The 22,133-nt window shown below is 48.8% G+C and overlaps 1 protein-coding gene across 1 annotated transcript; it reads left to right on the top strand.

The window, feature by feature from the left end:
• The first annotated feature begins 838 nt into the window (after nt 1–838).
• On the top strand, nt 839–20,787 carry WNT10A (Wnt family member 10A). The gene is made up of 4 exons (XM_036758258.1): nt 839–951; nt 2,309–2,571; nt 16,193–16,572; nt 20,290–20,787. Exons 1-4 carry the CDS (start codon nt 839–841, stop codon nt 20,785–20,787), a joined length of 1,254 nt encoding a protein of 417 aa, XP_036614153.1.
• Nucleotides 20,788–22,133: the final 1,346 nt, after the last annotated feature.

Genomic DNA, 22,133 nt, shown 5'->3' with positions numbered 1-22,133 from the left:
CAACACCCACCTGGGCTCTACACGTGCACTCGGTCCAACTTACCGCCAAAGCCTTAAGCAGACTCGGTGGCCTTCGGACACACACACGCCCCCCCCACCCCTCCCCCCTGCTCCGCCCCCCTCCCCCAATCCCGATCTGTGACGTCACCAGGAGGTAGAGCCGGAGCACTAAATGCTGAGGGTGGAGGGGGAGAGGGAGGGGTGGACGGAATGGGGGGAGCTGTGTGGGGGAATGGGGGGGGGAGGAGGAGGCTGAGGCAGTTGAGCTCCTCTGGGCCGGGACAGTCACTTATACACTGGGCTTCGGGACAGAGGGACGGAGGGACAGACAGCGACGACTCTTGGAGCTGAAAGCTCAGAACCCTTAGGAAGTCCAGCCTCCCTGCTTCCAACCTCCAGCTCTTTGCTGACTCCCTGCCCCTTGACTCCGCCACCCTAAGCTGTGCCTCGCGGCTTTCCTCTCCCCCCCCCCCCACACACCTCAGGCTTCTCCCGGAGCCGCTGCAAGGGGAGGGGGTAAGGGGGAAATCCCCTCGTCCACCCTTGCCAGGAGGTGCCCCGCGCGCCCGCCCCCCCGGAGGGCGGTGCCCCGGGGCGCTGCCCCATGGAGCGGGGAGGCGGGCGGCGTCTGCCCCGGGAACCCTGACCCGAGCTAGAACCAGAGCTCGAGCCCAAGCCGGAGCTTCCAGAGGGTCAGAGCCACCGCCGGCCGCCCGGGCGCTAGCTCTGCTCACCCGGTCTGCCTTCCCTGCCCCAGCGGACCATGCGCTGCCGCCCCCCGCCCGCGAAGCAGCGCGCCAGCCCTGCCGGGCTCTAAGCCCTTCACCCCGGCCCAGCCATGGGCAGCGCCCGGTCTCGCCCCCGGCTCCGGCCCCGACCCCGGGCCCGGCCTCGGCCGGCGCTCTGCGCGCTCCTGCTGCTCCTGCTCCTGTTGGCCGCAGCCGTGCCCAGGTGAGACCCCCGCCTCCTCTCTCCCTATCTTCCTGCCTCCCTCCTCATGCCCCGCCTTCTGGGACACCAAGGATTGCCGAAGAGTTCTGGAGACCCTCAAGGCTCGGCTAGGAGACTGACATTGCTCGGGGGTGAGCGGTGTGCCCAGGCCAGGGGACAGTCACCTTGGACCCCGACTGGGGTGGGGGGTCGGAGGGGAGGAGCTGTCCTCCCTGGGGAGAGGAAAACACTCAGAGGGGACCAATCCGATGATGCTCCAGAGGGGGCAACGCCAAGAACAGGGATAGCTCCTTCAGTGTTGGGGTCAGCTGCCAAATTCAGTCTCCTAATCGTGCCTAGTTAATGTCTTCCTATTAGGGGGACTTTCAGGGAAGGCACCCCAAAACAATCCCGCCCTCCCCGTTGTGGAGATTTCCCCCATGGGTGGGATCAGTAGATGGGGATGGGTGAAAAGGAGGCGGCCCCAGGTGGGGTCAGCAAGGGGGCACAGAAGGGAGTTCTCCCATTTTGAGTGTGGCTTGGCTCCTTGTGTTTCTGAAAATAGATGTCTGTGAAAGTTTTTCTGAAAATGTGTGAGTACTATATTATTCGTGCCTGGAGACTTCCACTCTGTTTATGTGTCTGTGTGTTAGATACTGATTTCAAATGTGGGATTCAGAACCCAGTCAGGGTGCTGATATTAAGGATAGTATTACCTCTCATGCAAATCTCTGCGTCTCTAGAGGTATGTGAGAGATATTGTGTTATCTGTACTCTATAGGCGTGACATTGTAAATTGTGTGAATCAGTGTGAGTTGATGTGTATGAGTGTGAGGCTGGGTTTGTATGTGTCTGCTGTATTTGGAGGAATGAAGATGTTAGGGAGGGAGCTCTGAAGGAGAGTTGGGGGCATATTTGAGATTCTGCTGAAGCTTCATTCATTCTTTAATGCATCATTTTTTAAACACTTACTGTGTAGAAAGCGCTGTGTTAGGTAGCACTAGGCTTTCCTGGGAGAAAATCCAATTTGGAATAAGACATGCTCCCAACCTTTCCTTACTTCTGAAGTCTGATACCAACACAGATAACTGTAAAACACAATGTTACATGAGAAGTGAGAACCAAAGTTCTATGTGAAGTATGAGGTGAAAGGTTCTTAGCATTTGGGAGGTAAGAGTAGAAAGTGGGGGAAAGAATGGAAGGAACTGAGGGAAAAGAGAGGGAATAGATTTTGTGTGCACGTGTGCATATATGTTTATACGTATGAGATAAAGTAAGTCTAAGAAACATTCCATGTTATTGCTCTCCCAGCTCCCCAGTTCAGTCTGAGGCCTTACTTAATGGTCCCTGCTTTTCCCCATATCTCCCATACCTGCAGGTCAGAACCAAATGACATCCTGGGCCTTCGATTGCCACCAGAGCCTGTGCTGAATGCCAACACGGTATGCCTGACATTGCCAGGGCTGAGCCGACGCCAACTGGAAGTGTGTGTGCGCCACCCGGATGTGGCAGCCTCTGCCATCCAGGGCATCCAGATTGCCATACATGAGTGCCAACATCAGTTTCGGGACCAGCGCTGGAATTGCTCCAGCTTGGAGACCCGAAACAAGATCCCTTATGAAAGTCCCATCTTCAGCAGAGGTAAACTCCTCCTTCCTCCTCTCCCCCAGCACTACTCTACAGCCTTTGTAGTTTCCATATCCTCTCACACTCCACACATCATCTCTTCTTTAGCCCTTCCCTGCTTCAGATTTCTAATGGTTCAGGTCTCCTGGTCCCTGGGCCCTTACACTCTCCTCATTCTGTCTTTCAAAGCTTCTGCCTCCTATTGGTTCCTATTTCCCTCCTGTTTTTGTCAGCTCAAATCTTTCTCTTATCCCAGGCAGCTCTGATCTTGGGACATGGGGGGGGGGGTTTGGGGGGGGAGGTGGTCTGCTAACCATGTCGCAAAGGATGGAAGGGACAGAATATATAGAATGTCCAGGGTTCAGGAACCCAGGTGCCTTGAAAAACTATCCTGACCTTATGGGGGAATGAAGCCAACTTGTGTTGCTTAAAATGGGTGTAGGGCTCTGGAAATTTGGTTTCTATTTCCTCAGCCACCAAATCTCAGGCCTATGTGGCTCACACTTGCCATTTAGGATTAAGAAGGGAAAGAGGTCTGTTTGCAAGGGGACAGGATATAGAAGGTAAAATGAAGTATGTGGGAACCTTGGCTTTTGGCTAGAGCCAAGATGGAACCACAGGAACCTGAAGTTTGGTGATAATCTCTCATTCATGACTCAGAGTTTGATGGGAGATGGGGTGAAGGCTTAAGCCTCTATATTTGGGCCACAAGGCCCTTCCATCTAGCACTTCTCCAGTCCTAGTATACAAATAACTTTCCTCCAAGTCACTTACTCTGAGAAATTCCCTGGATTCCGGGGGTTGGGAGAGATGATGCTGATGACTCTGCATTTCTCTGCACATCAAATCCACACATTTTACAGCATTAAAAAACATCTCTCTACTAAATAGCAGGGCCCCTCTGAAAGTCCAGTGGGGGAATTTGGAAACACAGAATTGAGAGCTGGAAGTGACCTGGGAGATCATCAGGTCAAATTTCCTCATTTTCTAGATAAGAGGCCAGGAGAGGTTACGTTATTTGTCCAAGGACTTGCAGGAAGCTTGGCCAGGATTCCCACCCAGCTTTCTGCTTCCAGGTCCACTGCCCTTCTTGGGAATGGGGTTTAGTGGTTTTACTTTCCACACTTGCCTCTCCCAGACTTGATGTGGTTTAGAACCCAATCGATTTCTTTCAAGCCCATGTTTTATTGGACTGGCTAGTTAAACTGGTCCCTCTTATCAGCTGAAGGGCAGACAGTATGTTGGAACAGTATGCTGGTGTATTAGGACAGGTTGGGCCTTTTTCCAACCAAATTTGGGGTTCAACAGGGGGTGCTCCCTAAGGTTGGGGTAAAAAGCTACCCTTTGGAGGTATAGACTGTCCTGGGCAGAGAAGGGGAGGTCAAGCTCTAGGTTTCCCCTTCGTCAGAAGGAACCCTGGGCGTGGACGGTGAGCCTAATAAGCCAGTTCCTTCTTGCCATTCTCATCCCCATTTTTCGACCCCTAGGATGGGGAGCAGCCCTAGCCTCCCCCAAACCCAGCCCCGGGCCCCGCCCGCCTCCCTCCTCCTGCCCCGCCTCCCTCCCCCGCCCGCCCGGGGCTGTGTTTCTGCCCGGCTGAGCCCAGCCCGACACGCGTGTGGCGGCATGTAGCCGCGATCTAATCCCCCCGGGGCCGATCCAGACGGCTCCCGAGCTCCAGACAAGCTGCTTTCAAAGGCTCCCCCCCCATACCCTCCCCCCACCCGCACCCAGCCCTCGCGGAGCAAAGCCAGGGACCTCATAGGGCCCGTTGAGAGGACGCTCGGCGTGGCCCCTCACCCCACTCACTGCTCTATTCTTCCCTGTCTGGGCCTCCCCCTTCCCACACTGCCCATCTTAGGGCCCAGCCTACTCGCTGCCCCTCTGCCCCCACCTCTCTGACCCCCCTCCTGCTTCCCCGCCCTTTGCGGCCTCTGCTCCCCCAACACGAAGTGACAGGTTCTTCAGACTTTCATATGTTTGCGGCTTCCCGGACTCAGCTCCTCTCCCTCAGCTCGCCTCAGCCAGGCCTCCATTCCCACCCCAGATTTTCTAGATCGTCTTCTCTCTCGATCATTCTCTCTATCTGTATCTCTCTTCACCCCACCCCACTTTCCTCCTTGGGCCTCATTGCTAGTCTTCTATCTTAGTCTCTGTCTCTATGCACTCGTCCCTCCTTCCCTTTTCTTTTGGATCTTGTTTTTTGTCTTTCTGTCTTCTTGCCTTAGTCTTTCTCTCTCTATGTCTCTCTGTCTTTCTCTGTCTTTCTCTGTCTTTCTCTGTCTCTTCTCTTCTCTTCTCTTCTCTTCTCTCTCTCTTTCTCTCTCCCTCCCTCCCTCTCCCCTCTCCCTCTCCCACTTTCCCCCTCTCTGTCTCTGTCTCTCTCCCCCTCTCCCCCTCTCTCTCTGTGTCTGTCTTCTTTTGACATATTCCTTCCTACCCTCAATTCCAGGACCCTGCAGCTCTCTTCAGATTATACTGGTATACTGTGAGAAACCAGAGCAAGAAACTGACTTATCCCAAGCCACCTCCCAGACAGGCTTGGGCTCCTAGCTCCACCTTTCCCAATCCCTCTTACTCTTCTATCTGTCCCTCAGTGACCACTTTGCTGAAAAGGTGGAGGGCCGAGTGTGTGTGGGGGGAACTGAGAGGAAGTGGAATAGTGTCTGGATCCCAGAAGGGAGTCACTTTCTCTAGTCCACTCTTAATCTGTTCAAGGCGGGGAGGAGGAAGAGGAGGAAGAGGAGGAGGAGGAGGAGGAGGAAGAGGAGAGACAGAGACAGAGTGAGACAGAGAGAGATATGAACCCAGGCATCCTGCTTCACTTAGACCCAACCCATATGGCCTCTTGAGGGCTGGAGCACAAGGGTCTGGAGAAAGCGGTGGCTTTGAAGCATGGGGGCGAGTCCAGAGCTGCGGAGTTGGGCGGGGGTTGGCACCATGCCAGATGCTGCTGGGTTCACCTGCAGTTTAATGAGCAGGAGGCAAGCTAGGGTGGTGGGGGGGAAGGTTAAGGGGGGTACAAAACGTGCCGAGGCTGGCCAGAAAGGGGGGCCGCACCCAGGATCGAGGAGGGGGTTGGACAGCCAGCTGAGAAGCCAGAAGGAAGTTGCTCCCTCGGGTGCCCTCAGTCCCCAGCACCCGCCCTACCCCAAAACATCTTGAGTCTCCTGCTCTCTGATTGAGACCCTTTTTGACTCCACCTTAGACCAAGGGTATACTGGAAAAATTCTTGGAAAAGAAATTCTTGGGGTTCCAAGAAGGCTAAGAGGTCTTTGCTTTTTGTTCCTCCTTTTGCCTTCCCTTCCCTGGGTCAGGTCACAGGCTCCCCTGAATGCCACTCTTGGCCAAGCCTAACTGAGGCCTTCCTTGACATCTGGTGGTCAAGCCTAACACAAGTGGTTGTCTCTACTACTTCTGAACAACTCATTTCCTGTGGGGAAGCTACCCGTTGGCCAAGTGTCTGGGAAGCTGAAACTTGAAGCCCAGAGAAATGACCCCAGAAGGTCATTCTTACTTTCTGTCTCCCTGGTCTGAATATCTTCTCTTTTCCTACTGTGACTTTGAATATTTCCTGAGCTCTTCAACTCTAAAGCTATGGAGTCAGCAGCCCTGATAAGTGGAATGATCAGTAGCTGATTCCTATCTTTCTGGCCCATTGCTTCTCCCCCAAACTCATCTGGATTTACAAATTCTTTTTTTTTTTTAGTGTAAAATTTAAGGGCTATCAGCCACCCTCACCCCAGTAAGAATTACTCTAACATTTGAAATCCACTTGACAGGGAAAGTCAGTTTTGATGATACTGGAGACTAGGAGAGGTGGTAATTTTGGGGCACAGATCACTTGGAGGAGGAGGGCAGCCTGTATAACATAGGGTAATGAAATGAGGGCTTGGAATAGCCAGAGACCAGCTTGAGGGTGGGGGTGGGGAGGTCAGTAACTAGAAGAGGAAAAAGAAAGGAGACCTAGAAAGACTCTTAGGAGTCTGACCATAATGGAACCTTAGATATCCAGTTAAAACTCTTAATTTTACATATGATAAAATAGAAGCAAATGATTTGTTCAAGGCACCACAAAACTCACCTCTCATCAGTTCTTTGACATTCACACTAACCTATGCTAGATGCTGGGCAGAACATGATGTGAGATGTGGGTGGGGAGGTTGACTCTAACTTGAAGATTCCTCCAGGCTCCTTGGAAGCTGGAGGCAGAGCCAGAAGGAAGGGAGAAATGAGAGAAAGTTATGAGGAGAGAGGCATCAGTCAGGGTTAGTCTGCAGCCAGCATCAACAGGAGGGAGCAGGGAAGGGAAGGTATAAGATATGAGAATCAAAGGAGAAAAGGTTGTGAGGAAACAGACCCACGGCATCGAGGGTCATGGGCCAGAGCTATAATCTTTCAGGAGGGCTTGTCCTTGAAAGAGTGCTGCACTTGCAATCAAAATACAGCTCTTATTTCATTTTACAAATCTTCTAAAGATACTGAACCCCAGTTTTCTCGCCTGTAAAATAAAAATGTCATTTTTCTACTTGCATGGATAGAATGTTCTAGATGCTTCACCAGGCTGTGCCTAACAAGGAGACACGGATTCGAGTGGTACCTCTGACACATCCTGGCTCTGAGACCTTGGGCAACTCTCCAAAACTATCACTCACAGTTCTGCTTTTGGGGTTCACTATACTACTGAAATCACAGAACCATTTATCCGTGTCTACCTAAAATGAGTTATAGCCCTGGATATAAGTGGGGTGGGGGAAATTATTATTTCCCCTTTGAAAGCCTTTCTCCAGCTGTAAATACTTCCCTCTAGCAATCCTTCAATTGCATTTATGTTAAAATGTCCCATAACTATAACAGGGACCCCTTTACTATTAGATTTCCAGCAGAAGGCAGCATCATATGTCTAGTCCACTCTAGGTGGGAGGTCTTTCTTTGGCACAGGGATTGCCCCCTCCCAAGTCCTAATCCCTTTCAGGTTGGAGGAAATGGGGCAATGTGTGGAGCTTTAGGGAAGAAGAGGCAGGGGGAGGTGAAAAAACTGGCAGGCTACTCCAAGAGGGTACATTCTGAGGCCCATCAATCTCAGAACAGGGAAAAGAGAGGCCTAAGGCTTCATCTAGCTCTTGATTCTCTTCTCTCTTAGCATCTAGCTTAAGAACTCTATTCTACCCCTCTGCTCTCTATCAAGGCTGGGGGACCTTGTTGGGAAGGATGGAAGTACAGGGGGGATTTTTTCAAGGCTTGAAGTAACGACCAGTCCCAGGCACCCTGGTGTTGGGATGGCTATAGAGGATCATAGATAGAGAGCTGAAAAGGAGTGAAAGACCATCAAGTCCAATCCCCTCATTATACGGATCACAGATTTGGAGCTGGAAGGGATCTCCAAGGCCATCTAAGCTAATCCTTTCATTTTATAGATGAGAAAACTGAAGACTGGGGGAGGTTAAGTAAATCACTCAAGGTCACACAAGTATTAAGTGTCAGAGGGGGGATTTGAACTGGAGTCTTCTACTTCCATGTTTAGTGCTCATTCCACTGTCCACTTTACAGGGGCACCATAGTGCACAGAGGGCTGGATCTGGAGTCAGAAAGACCTGAGTTCAAATTTGACTTCAGATGCTTACTATGTGTGACTTACTGTGTGACCGTGGGCAAGTCACCTAACCCTGTTTACTGTAAGATAGGGATAATAATACTAGCACTTACTTTGAGGGGTTGTTGTGAGGATCAGATGAAATAATTTTTGCTTAGTGCAGTGCCTGACTCATAGTAGGTGCTATATAAATGCTTATTCCCCTCCCTCCCCGCCCCAACAGAAAAGTATAGAAGATCGCTGTGTGCCTAGCAATGTGCTCAGTGTCATAAAGTACTTAATCTAGTGCCTGACACATAGTAGGCACTATATAAATGTTAGCTATTATTAGCTGCTTTAAGATATGCAAGAGAAGAATCAGATCTGAGAGCAAAATCTACCCACATGGTCACACACATTCATATACGCACACATATGTGCATACATCCACCTACATGAACTGTCTCATGCCTAAGTATCTCCACGTGTTATACATACAGACATACAGGGACATGTGTACATACCAAGTGTCTGTACCAAGGAATGGGTACCCGATATCTCCAGCTCCTTTTGACCTGGGTCTGCAGCAGTAAGGTGAGGTCAGGGTCTCTTTTTCCTGATCCCTTCTCCCCAGCTGTCCATTCCCCATCCCCTCATCTCTCCTTACTAGCTGGTCTCCCTCCCCCCTTCCTCCCGGCTATTGGCTGGGGCTAGAAGCTGCAGCTGACTTTACTTAGATCCTGGCAGTCCCTGTCCCAGATCAAAGGCAGGACAGCTAATTGTGCGTCTTAACGAGCTCTCCCCCTCTCCCTCCCGGCAGCCCAGCTGGCCACCCTGCCCCACCCCTCTCCCCCACCAGCTGGCCTGCTGGCCCTCTGCCTGTATCTGCCCCAGACAGTCCGGGCCCAGGACTGGGGCCCAGGGACCGGAGCTAGGGCAGACTAGCCAGGCTATAACATCAGATTCTCCTGTGAGAGACCAGGAATAGAGACCTCACACACTCACTCACAGACAATGGTTCCTTCACACACACACACTGACACCTGAATACAGTCTAAGTGGGACCATGCACATCTAGGAATGATAGAAGCAGCAAGACAGAGTCCTTAGGATGGAGTTAAATCCCTGAGGCCAGAAGAGATGTGTTAGGGGGAAGGATCTTGGCGAGGAAAGATCCCCCTGCAGTTTGAGGCCTCTCAGTGGACGCAGGAAACTTCTTACTCCCTCTCTCTCTTTTCCCTCTCCCTGTCTCTTTTATCTCTGTTTATGCCTCACAGTGTCTCATTCTTTATGACAGTCCCCATATTTCATTCTCATTCTCAGGCTGGTTGGCTTATAGGGAGTAGGGCAGTCTCCAAGGTCCTAGGGCTGAAATTTCCCCCTTCTATGCTTTTATTCCACTGCTTCCCATATTTTTCAAGTTTTATCAGGTCCCACCCTAATGATCATATAAAAACAGGGTTGAAAGTGATCTTCTCCCCCATATCACATTCCTAAGCCCCCTTCAACTAAAGCTACTCACTGCCTTCTGCCCTTCTCCTAAGGAGAATCTTGGTGACATCCAAAGGCACAGCCTTGGATTCCCAGATACCTGGATTCTGCACTCAGTGACAATTGTGTGAAATCTCACTAATACTGAGCCCAGTCTGTATAAAGACCCCGAGCTTCATCTGTCTCAGTGAAATGTAGAAATGCAGCAGAAAGAACATGGAGTATTCTTGAATCCTGGGGACATCTGAGTTTTCTACCTCTATGCCCTAACCACTAACTAGATGTAGTGATTTTAGACAAGCGCCTTCTCTCTCTGATCTGTAAAATGGTGGTGGGGAGGGGGTGTGGCGATGGATTAGATTGGCTCTGAGGTTCCATCCAGATCTCAAAATTTACGTTCTATGATTCTCTGCCTGTCAAGCAGGCTCACGATGCCCGCCAGCGTCCAGGAAGGTTCTTTGAGAATGACAGATGAAAGCATGGGAAAAGTACTAGGTGCGCTGGTAGCTAGACTCCTTCAGCCCTGGCACCCTAGGGGCAGTTTCCTGAGTAGCCCTGCATGTAGGTTTTCTGACAGGCCTTTCCCTTACTTCCCTTCCCTATTGGTTATTTCTTGCCATCCTGTGAGAAAAGGAGAAAGGAGCTGGGATGATTTTTTTTTTGGCCTGGAGAAAAAAAAGGTGAGGAATAACTGAATAAAGGCTTTAAGTCAATTATTGTATAGGATTTACTGTTCAGAGGAGATAGAGTTGCTGCTGGAATGAGAAAGAATAGGTTAAAACTGCAGCAGGAAGGAATAAGGTCAGAGAGCAGGAATGTTCCCAGAAAGTGTTGGGGCCCAAAAGAACGATGTGGAATCTCCTTGGTGATGCCTCCAGGTGTGGTGTATCTCAACACTTGGGGCCAGCCTGTCTGGAGGTCAGGAGAGGGATGTAATGACCCCTCCCGTCATCCTAGGAAATAGTCTATAATTCTAGGACTCAGTGGTTACTCTCTGCTCAGTTTTCCCAGGCTCCTGTGAAGATCTGGGAGATTTGAACCTGGGGCAAGACTAGAAAGTTGCTTTAGGAAGTAACAACAGAGATGAGATTATGACCAAAGTGGACGTATGGGTGCGGTCAGGCCTATGCCTTTCTGACCTCTGGCTAACTTTGGTGCCTCTCTGAGAATCACTTTCTTGTTTCCACGATGTTATCTCAGAGCTTCAAAAGAATGTAGAAGACAGCCTCATTTCAATCCTAAGGGGGTAGCCATAGTCTGCGCTTCATAAATGCTTGATGAATGAATGAAGGAAATCATGAGTAGATTGTGTGTTTTTGTTGAGTTTTGTGCACTCACACCCCTCCTTCCACTAGCATCCTACCTGTTTGCCCCCAAATTTTGGGCTATTTCAGCTGACCTATTCTCTAGTACCTTCCCCCAGACATTTGGCCCACTCCATTTCTGTTTTTCCATTTCTTATCTAATTTGATCCTAGTAGTCCTGGAAATACTGGTTAGTTGGTGAAACCTCAGCCTACTCTGAGCTCAAAATAATTTCTCAGTTACAAAATTAAGGAAGAAACAGATCTTGGATTTTGGGTTTGGCCCTCTCTCCCTTCTAGACTTCCAGACTCACCTGGCCCCAAATTATCAGGTTCATGAGCAAGGAACAACATCCTTCTGCCCCTTCCTAGAGCTGGCAAACTGAAGTAAGAATTTGAGTCAGAACTCAAGAGGTTTCTGCTTCTGAGTTCATGACTATGTCTTAGGCACTGGGGACATAAATGTTGAAAAATCCCAAATAAACAAACAAAAGGATGCCAAACAATCTCTACTCCCAAGGAATTTATAGTTTATCAAGGGAGGCAATATGTAGACATACATGTATATACAGAAAAAAACACAAAATAAAAAAATTCAAGGTAGTTTGAAAAAGCAGGATATAAGCACTTAGGAGTAGGGTGACTTTTGGGGGGATAGAACTGAAGACTACAACCAGCTTCTTTATGAGGTGACCCTTTCATGTTGCCAGGTTAAATGTAGAGTACGAATTTGGGTGGTTATAGGAAATGATAGGAATATTTTTCTCTACAAGCTCAGGCTTCCATTAGGAATAAGGGCTAAGAGGATTCTGCAGTCCTTCTTTCCTTGCCTGTTAAGTCTGACCTTCAGGGAGTTATTTTGTGGGTGAAAAATTGACAAGAGGAACATATAAGATGAATTAGGAAAGGGTCAGCCATAGAAGTAGGGTAGTGGTGAGTGGTCCTGCAGGAAACCAAGAAGGCCTCTGTGCTCAAAAATCTCTTCTCTACAGATACCTTAAATTCCACCATTAGTTATTTATTCTTTAGGTTAAACATTGCCTTCTCTTTGCTTCGCTCATTTATTTTTTCTTTTATTTAAAAAATACTGCTATAATTACTAGCATTTATACATAGTACCTTAAGGCTTATAAGGAGCCTCCCAAATATTATCTCATTTCATCCTTACAACCTTGGGAGGTAGACACTATTATTATCCCCATAAGAGATAAGGAAGCTGAATAAGACAGAGGTTAAGTGACTTGCCCAAGTCCATGCAGCTAATAAATGTCTGAATCTGAATTTAAACTCAGGTCTTCCCGACTCTAGGTCCAGAGCTCTATCTACCATGCTACCTAGTCATCCATTGTAACAAAGAATTTTAAAAAAGAAAAAAGTTTCCCCAAGCCAAAAAGAGCACATCTACTGAATCTAATGATGTATATAATATCCCACACCGGTAGTACCCCAGACCTTCAAAGAAGGGATCACTCATATACTTTTAAATGCATTACCCTAGAAAGGGCTAGTCCTTTCTTAACCTTAAGGTATTTTTCAGTTGTTCACTGCCCATCCCAGAAAACACCTAATATGAGCATTGGATTTCTGGGTGTTGAAAAGGGAGAAGGGAGGGGCATGTGTAGCACATTAGTGTCTTGCTAGTGTACCTATCAAGTGGTATTAAGTTTCACACTTACCTGTGCTTATGTCATATCTTCCTACTGGATGAAGCTCCTTGGGGTCAGAGGACATATCTAAAATTTATCCCTCCCCCCCTGCCCAGTGACTAACAGGGATGCTCTGTATACAGCAGGTGCTTAATATTTGTTGATGCACTGTGGGGGAACTGAAGCTCTGGGCTTGCACAGACTGGATTCAGCCTTGGTGATTCCATCTCAAAATTTTCTCTTTGCCTTATGCCCCACCCAGGGTTTCTCCTAAGGACACCCATAACAAAAGGTAAAGACCCTTTAACACTCCTGCTAGCACTCAAGCTAAGGAAACATTGGCTATAACATACATTTTATTTCATTTGACACACATACACAAATCCACAAAAAACCACTGCTTACACCCAGGACTATAAACAGTCAAGATAACTCCCCTGCCCTCTCGAGTAATTTCCACATTCCCCAAAGGGCTATATAGTCTTTTTGACTTGTAGTACTCTTCTGGAGTTGAGCACTCCCCTCCCAAAAGGAGTTTCGAGACTGTCCAACAAGCTTCCCCCTCTGATGAGCCTTACCTCTCCCAGGGACCTACACAGCTGCTCCACCCTTTGCTTGAAGCTTCTCCACAAAAGGAAAGAATTTGGGGTCACTAGAGAGTTGAACTGCATAGTCTTCATAACTTGCATTGAAGGCAAGGGCTGGGTCTGTTCCTTCACATCATGGAGCCCTTCCTTCTTGATCTTAGGCCTCAACTCCCACTTGGTCCAGGCACTCTGGTTGGAGAACTCCATTGCATATGTGGTTCCCCAGAACACACGGTTTCCTGGAGCAGCCCTGTGGCCCATGCTTTTCTCCATGGAAACAAATCTGTGTCTGTCCAGCTTCTCTTTTTTTTGTTTCTTCCACTCCATTAAAAACATTATTTAATTTTAACGAACAACAATCTATTTTCTCTTCCTCCCTTTTTCCGATTCTCCACATTTGGAAAAAAAAAACAAAGAAAAGAAAAGCCCTTGAACAAAGAAGCAAAATGAATTTCTGCATTAGTAGTGTCCAAAAATGGCCGACTCTGCCTCTTGGATCTATCACCTTTTTGTCAGTACATTTCACCATTCCTTCTGGAATCTTGTTGGTCGTTGGGATGATCTGAGTTCTTTAGTCTCTCAAAATGATTTGTCTTTAGTTGTTGTTATTATATAAATTGTTCTCTTGGTTCAGCTCACTTCACTCTGAGTTAATTCATACAAATTTTCCCAGGTTTCTCTGAAAAAACCTCACTCATCATTTCTTATGGCACAGTAGTATTCTGTCACACTGTCACATTTATATAGTATAGTTTGTTCAGCCATTCCAAAATACAGTTGATAGGTACCCCCAGAGTTTCTAATTCTTTATAACCACAGAAAGATCAACTATAAACACTATTGTATTCATGAATCTTTTTCCTTTCCTTTTTTTTTTTGCTCTTTGGGGCATACCTGCCACTCTTTCTTAGGTCAAGCCTAGATGTATGAATAGACTGTGAATCAACTAATCACCCCCATTGTGCTAGTCATTGGTCAACTCAAGACGAGGCAAGGAATGGACGTTTCACAAAGGAGTTTACCTCGTGATGGAAATTTCTGAACAAAACCTCATCGTGGGTACAATGAGAAATCTAGGACAAGGCCTACCCAGGACATGGCCCAGCTAGACTCCCTACATAGTATTTAAAATGTGCAGAAATGAGAACCTTTTTTGCTGTTAAAAAATGAGCTCAATAAGGTATAGACTGGAGCACACAAACTAATCCTTAGTCTTCTCTATGTGATGTTTTCCTTATTCTCTAATGGGCTGACCCCAGATCTGATGGGGATCACCCCTCAATATTCCACTGCCACTAGAACCTCCCTTTACCCTCTGGATACCCAGATTCCTCCCAGCTCTCCTGCTCTAGGCAATGAACAAAAACAAAAATAAAAATAGCCCTGCCTTTCCTTAATCCCACTGAGACTTGGTAGAATTTAAAGAAAAACCACAAAACTTTACTAGGAAAAAATGCATCAAAAACAAAAAGGAGGTACAAAGTTCTGCTGGTCAGTTTACAAAGCCATAGGGAGCTGTTCTGGTGTTTAACTCTCTCTGATCCTCCTTGTCCATGTTCTTTGTGACACGTATGCCTTTTTCCTAGCATACCAGGACCTGCTAGGTTTTGCTCACCCTGTGGTCTTTGTGGGCTACCTGGCTGCTCTTATGGCTTCTTCCCATTTCCTCATCCATCAGGTCTTTTCTCTTGGTCACTTTCCAGCTCCCCTGTCATTTTCCCCACTGGCTCCTTTGGGTACACTTTCATCAGCAGAGAAAAGGCTTTTGACAAAAAGGACAGCACTCATAGCTGAATTCTAGATTTACCATAGACCCCAGATTTAGAACTGGTAGAGACTTCAGGCATCTTTTATGGGTGAGGAAGGTAATGGCTAGGGTCGGGGTGGGGGGCAAGGGGGGAGGTCAAATAACTCACCTGAGGTCACACTGGCAGAAGATGACAGAGGGGATGTGAACCTAGATTCTGACCACCTTGCCTCTGATTTTTGTGAAATCAAACAATTCTTTGCATTTGCAAATGGTGACTGTATCTTGTATCTTACTTTGTGGGTTATTATTTTCCCTTTTAATGACTTAGTGTCCTTTTAACCTTATTCTTTCTCAGCTGTGTTAAAGGTGGAAGGTCTTTTGTCTTTTATCTGGGTCAGGAGAAGTCAAGGGAATTAGGGATACTCTAGAGCAAGGGTGGGGAACCTTCGGCCTCGAGGCCACATGTGGCCTTCTAGGTCTTCAGGCGCTGCCTTTTGACTGAGTCCAAATTTTGTAGAACAAATCCTCTTACTAAGGTGATTTGTTCTGTGAAGTTTAGATTCAGTCAAAGCACAGAACTTGAGGACCTAGAGGGCCACATGTGGCCTCGAGGTTGAAGGTTCTCCACCTCCACCCCTACCCTGGAGCATGGGTTTTGTATGTGTGTGTGTGTGTGTGTGTGTGTGTGTGTGTGTATGTGTGTGTGTGTTGGACCCCTTTGCAGAATATTTGTCATCTACATTCGTGATTGAAGAAAGTTTAGCTAAAGTTTAGCTAGAGGTTAGTGAAAATAAAGAAGTAACTTTTTTCCATCCAAGTTCATGGGTCACCTGAAATCTAGGCATGGTCCCCATGGGAGTCTGTGGATCACTGGTTGAGTATCCCTGCCCTAGAGGGAGCCAGGCAGGGATGGATGGCAGTTAAAACAGAGGGGCCACCACCTGAAGGGTATGGTTGATTGGAGAATAAAGAATGAGTTCTTAACGTGGGTCTATGAATTTGTTTTTAAAATATTTTGATAACTATTTCAACATAATGGTCTCCTTTGTAATCTTAAGTATTTTACTTTACTCATTATTCTGAGGAGGGGTCCATAGGCTGGCTTCACCAGACTAGCAAAATGATCCATGCCACAGAAAAGGTAAAGAACCTTTGGATTCACTCTGAGGGTGAGGGTGATGGAAAGCATTTCTTTGCAATGATGAAGACAAACCTCTCTTTCCTCATTGTGCCAAGGCCCTGTCTGGGCAACGATGATGGTACTCTTCTTCCCATCTCTGTATACAGGCTTCCGAGAGAGCGCCTTTGCCTATGCCATTGCAGCAGCTGGTGTGGTCCATGCCGTGTCCAATGCCTGTGCCCTGGGGAAGCTAAGGGCCTGCGGCTGTGATGAGGCTCGTCGGGGGGATGAGGAGGCTTTCAGGCAGAAGCTGCACCAACTACAGCTGGATGCTTTACAGAGGGGCAAGGGCATGAGCCACGGGGTCCCGGAGCATCCGGCCTTGCCCCCTGCTGCCCCTGGACTCCAGGATGCCTGGGAGTGGGGGGGCTGCAGCCCAGATGTCAGCTTTGGAGAAAGGTTCTCCAGGGACTTCTTGGACTCCAGGGAGCCACACAGAGATATTCACGCCAGAATGCGTCTCCATAATAACCGAGTTGGGAGGCAGGTGAGAAGCCTAGCTCCAAAATCCTGGAGCTTATCCTTTTAGCTAGGTTCCTGCTTATCCTTGGAACCTTCTCTCACTCCTCCAGATCCATTATACTCAGACTCCAGGACATGAGAACCATTCTGGTCTGGCTAGCTCTCTCCTTTTTTCTCTATTCCTCTTCTCCTTCTTCTATTCCCATCTTCTCTGTTACTGCACCCCGCCCCCATCCTCTACCCTGACAAACACTTGGCAACACTGGCCTGGAAGTCAGGAGATTTGGTTTCTATCCCTTCCTTGTCAATGTGTGATATTGGCCAAACCAATGTGCCTCTCTGCCATTTTCTTGTCTGTAAAATGAGGAGCTTGGATTAGATGATCCCAACACACACACACACACGATATGGTTTTCACCCAATTTTCCCTTTAAGGAGGTTAGGCCCTTAACATCCTGCAGCAGGTTTACTGAATTCTCACAATGCCAGTTCAGTAGGCAGAGTTGCCAATATCAGAAAGGCTTTTAGGATCATGGGATTTAGATTACCTAGTTAGTACAAACTCCTTCATTTTGTGGAGTCCTAGAGAAGTGAAATAAGGCACCTGTGTCCCAAAGGGTAAAGCTAGGATCCAAACCCAGATCTTTGTCCTGCTAGACTCTACCCTGGTCCAATGCCTGCAGTATTGTTCTTAGTTCTGGTCAACACATATTAATCAATACAAAATATTAATATGGACTTTGATAAGCTAGAGCAGGGATGGGGAGCCTGTGGCCTCAAGGCCACATGTGGCCCTCTAGGTGTCCCAAAAGATAAAGCTAGGATCCAAACCCAGATCTTTGTCCTGCTAGACTCTACCTTGGTCCATTGCCTGTAGCAATGCCTGTACTTAGTTCTGATCACCACATATTAATATGGACTTTGATAAGCTAGAGCAGGGGTGGGTAACCTGTGGCCTGAAGGCCACATGTGGCCCTCTAGGTCCTCAAGTGTGGCCCTTTGACTGGGTCCAAGTTTTACAGAACAAATTCTTTTATTAAGTGGATTTGTTCTGTGAAGTTTGGATTCAGTCAAAGGGCTGCACTTGAGGACCTAGAGGGCCACATGTGGCCTCAAGGCCACAGATTCCCCACCCCTGACTATGTTCAGAAGAAGGAAAACAGGATGATGAAGGGCCTAGAGATCATGCCATATAAAGCTCTGATTAAGGAACTGGGAATAATTACCCTGGAAAGAGAAGGCTTGGGAGGAGGTTGTGATATCTGGCTGTAAGCACCCCAAGGGTTATAACATGGCACCTGGATTAGACTTGTTTTGCTTAGCCCCAAAGTGCAAACAGAATTAAGAACGACCGGGAGACGTGACAATGAGGCAAATTCAGACCTGATGTCAGGAAAAACTTCCTAACAATTAGAGCTAATGAGACAAATTCAGACCTGATGTCAGGAAAAGCTTCCTAACAATTGGAGCTATTGCAGGATGGAGTAAGCTACCTCAGGAAAGAGTGGGGTATCCTTCCCTGGCAAAAGCTGAGTGACCATGGGTTTGCTATGTAGGCGATTCTTGTTCAGGTATGGATTGGATGAGATAGTCTCTGGGCTCCCTAAAAACTCAGAGACTTTCTGTCTTTAGTTCCAAAGCCAGTTTACTTTCCAATATGTACCACTGCCTTATTTCATCCTCTTCTTCAAGGTACATGGTATACCACAAGCCACTGGGCATCACTGGCTTTTGAGGAAGTCCAAATTCATTTTTTCATTCCAGTCTCTCCTCTCTCCCCACCATCTCCTTTTTTCTCCTCTCCCTGTCACCAATGTGGTAACCCCCGACCCTTCCACTTCCCTGATTTCTTCTCATCTAATCCTCTTTCCTTGCCCTGTTTTATGTCTTCTCTATTCCCTTCCCATCACTGGAAGGCTAAAGAGTGTTCCCTTCTCCCTTGCAGACATGGAGAGGGTTAACTGAGGCACAGGAGGGGATGCACCCGAAGTTTCAAACTCCTCCCAACCCTACTCCACCCAGGCAGATCTTCCCCCTAGCTTTAACACCTTTGCCCTCCCATCCCCCAAACCAATGGCTTCAACTTCTTGTTAAACTGGTTAATTAATGGCTGCTGCTGGTGGGAAGCAGTTTTGGAATTGCTGGACTTGGGAGGCATCAAAGCTGGTTCTAATGTGGCCTCCAAACAGAGAATTCCTGGGCATAACCCAGCCCTAGAACCCCAGTGCTGCCTGCTTCAGCTACAAATACTTTCAAGAGGGCCACTGGGGTTAAGACTTCCTAGCCCTGGGGATCTCAGGTTCACCTTGGATATGGGAAGGGTTTAGAGCCCAGATGTGTGGGCTGGGTTTTGTCATGCCATGGGTCATGGCTGTTCTGATCTGGGATAATACTCTGGAGTGGGATGGAAAGAATGGTGTGATTCTATTAAGCAGTCAGGATGCTGAGGCTAACTGCAGGGTTCTCTGGGACACTAATTAAATTTAGAGGTAGGAAGTACCTCAGGGACCATCTTATCCTAAACCTGCATCTTACAAATGAAGAAACTCTCTGAGATGTTAAGTGGGTGACTCAGAATTTCACAGGTAGCGAGTGGCAGAGCTGGGAACCAAATTCAAGTGCTCCAGGGCTGGGGGTCTTTTCTGTTATATCACATTGCCTGTCTTATTCTTCCAGATTCAATTGGAATTGAGACATATTGGTGCCTTTACCTCCTACCTCACTTCTCCTTCCATTCTGGAATGAATTGGGGAGTGATCTAGGAGCTAGGCTGGTTAGGGTCATTTCCCTGCCTTGTCTTTAGCTTTTGAGTGTGAGGAAATTTTTTTCCTGGTGGTTCTCCACTCAAACTTCCCTTTACAGAAGGGGAAACTCAGGCTCGAAGAATGGCAAGTCCTATTGGAGATTTTGTAGAGTCAAAGTTGCTTGACCACTCCTACCCATGGTATCCCCAAAATGGACTCTAAGGCCTCAAGGAAGGAGTGGGACTTTCTGTGTCTCACCACAGCCTTCATTCACATCCTGGAGCTAGGCCAGGCCATCAGATCTACGGGCTGGGACATGGTGCCCCAGCCCCTCCAGCTCCTGCCCCCCACCTCGGGAAGGAAGGCTTGGGGATTTCCCTGGGGATTGGGTATCCCCCCTCAGGAAGTAAGAGCAGGCTGAACTGTGGGAGAGAGACCCCCCAGCCCCAACGGTCCCTTGCAGCTGCTGTGGAGGGGGGAGCAGTGGTGGGAAGGGGAGGAGAGCAGGGGCTCCTCATACCGTTAGAGGTACTGGGGGACTAGAGGGGGCAGGAAGCCGGGGAATCCCCTGGGGTCTGGTCTTGTGGGAACAGAAGTAGGGATCAGCAGAATATAGAAGTAGAGGGTTTGAAAAAGGCAGGGCATGTGTATGTATAGTGAAGAGAAGGGGGCCTGAAACAGGAGCCCGAGTGCCATGGTAGGCAGTACCCCCCTCCCTCTTCTGTTTCTGATGATTTGGTAGACATCAAAGCTTGTCCCTGTATGGTTGTGACCCAGAGAGTGCCTAGGCATGGCCAGCCCTGGGAGTCCATGTTGCTTGTACCGATTTCAGACCACTGGAAGAGGACCTGTTGTAGTCGGGGTAGGGGGTCGCGAGCAGAGCTGCGTCAGGCTGATGCAGAGGAGTAGGGCTACTCGCTTAAGGGGGTTGTTGGGCGGCAGGGGGATGTCTAGTACCCACTTCATCCATGCCTGCCTCCTTGTCCTCCTCCCCCTAGGCAGTCATGGAGAATATGCGCCGGAAGTGTAAATGCCACGGCACATCGGGCAGCTGTCAGCTGAAGACCTGCTGGCAGGTGACCCCCGAGTTCCGGGCGGTGGGCTCCCTCCTTCGAGCCCGCTTTCAGCGCGCCACACTGATCCGGCCCCACAACCGCAATGGTGGCCAACTGGAGTTGGGCGCGGCTGGGGGTCCCCTCCCCTCCCCAGGATCGCCCCCAGCTCGCCGGCGAGCCAATCCCACAGACCTGGTCTACTTCGAAAAGTCCCCGGATTTCTGTGAGCGAGAGCCCCGGCTGGACTCGGCGGGCACGGCCGGCCGGCTGTGCAACAAGAGCAGCACGGGGCCGGACAGCTGCGGAAGCCTGTGCTGCGGAAGAGGCCACAACATTCTGCGGCAGACGCGCAGCGAGCGCTGCCACTGTCGCTTTCACTGGTGCTGCTTTGTGGTCTGCGAAGAGTGCCGAATCACCGAGTGGGTCAGTGTGTGCAAGTGACCTCCGCGGGCCGCGCGGCTCTGAGGGCATCCGACGGGCGTGAAGGTGGGATGAAAAGATCTGGGGCCCTGCCACAATCCTCAGTGCAGCCTTGGCCCAGTCACTTGCTTTCTGTGGGCTTCATCTGTAAAATGAAGAGGCTGGGCTACACCATCTCTCAAGTGTCTTCCAGCCTATGCCTTTTTGGACTTCTCTTCGCAGGCAGCTCAGCTGTTCCCACACCCCCCGACCTTGTTACCTAGGATCTCGGGACTGGACTTTCACCCTCTGCCAATCCTCATTCCTTCTTCCTGAACAAAGGGCTCTGAAAGGGGAGTATTGGGGTGTGCTGAGACATGGGGAGGTGCAGAAATCACTCAATTCTCCCTACTCTCTTTCCCTCAAAAATGTCCTCCCCAGAAAACACTGATTCTGTTGAGTGGAAAGAAGAGGTTTATTAAAAAGAAGACACAGAGACTATTGGGCAATAGAGCTTCTATAAAGGGATCAGGTACTTCCTTCCTTGCCTTCTCTTCCTCCTCTTGGCATTGTTATCTTTAGAGTTCCAGTCTGGGAACCTGGATGCTTGGGTTCATACTCCAATTTCAGCCCCAGGTACACTACCTCAGGCCACAGTTTCCTTCTCTTTACCCCCAAGGCAGAAATGAGTGGGGAAGGGGAGTACCCAATAGCCTAACAGAGCAGGCAGGAGGCATCCATGTGAGGAATGGCCCCATGAAGGCGGGTCGTTGGTAATCCCTGGGCACGGCTTGGCATAGCCAAGCCCAGAGCCCCAGGGAGCAGGTGGGGCCAAGAGGTGGGGCCAGGGGGAGGGCTAGGGAGACTCACTGTCTGGAATGTTACTGTCTAGATTCTCCACTCCCAGGACTAGAGCTGAGTATGGTAGAGATTGGAGAGCTAGAGAGGAGATTGAAGTGCTTAGAGAAGGTCCCCCATTCCCTATTATGTTTTTCTTATTTCCCCTGCCCCACACCTCTCTTAGTCAGCCAGCTCATCACAAAACTCCCCTTTCCACCCCCTTGTACACACATGTGCTTATGTGTATGTATATGTGTTTATACACATCCATTCACATATATGCCCAGACAATTGAATGGATAGCTTTCTCCTCCTCCCTAACCACCCCTGCATTATTTTCTCCCAGTCTTAAAGGGAACTAGGCAATGATATGGGGTCCCAAGACTAAACCCAACACCTGCACAAGGTAGAATAAAAAAGAGGAAGAAAGCATCAATTGAAGGAAGCTGGAATCCAGGAGTTTTAGCCAACTCCACTTTAAATCCCCTGTTATCCACAGCTGTCGCCTTATTGCCCTCTTCACTTTATCCTAAAATAGGTGTTCTCCC

Source organism: Trichosurus vulpecula, chromosome 4 (genome assembly GCF_011100635.1).
Source record: "Trichosurus vulpecula isolate mTriVul1 chromosome 4, mTriVul1.pri, whole genome shotgun sequence".
Classification (NCBI taxonomy): domain Eukaryota; kingdom Metazoa; phylum Chordata; class Mammalia; order Diprotodontia; family Phalangeridae; genus Trichosurus; species Trichosurus vulpecula.
The sequence above is the reverse complement of the archived record's forward strand: the minus strand, read 5'-3'. Positions and strand labels throughout refer to the sequence as shown.

Excerpts from the sequence above, each read along its gene's own strand:
- WNT10A (XM_036758258.1), top strand. The coding sequence starts at position 839 with ATGGGCAGCGCCCGGTCTCGCCCCCGGCTCCGGCCCCGACCCCGGGCC. Across the intron at positions 952-2,308 it reads TTGGCCGCAGCCGTGCCCAG|GTCAGAACCAAATGACATCC; the intron begins GTGAGACCCCCG and ends CCATACCTGCAG. Across the intron at positions 2,572-16,192 it reads AAGTCCCATCTTCAGCAGAG|GCTTCCGAGAGAGCGCCTTT; the intron begins GTAAACTCCTCC and ends CTCTGTATACAG.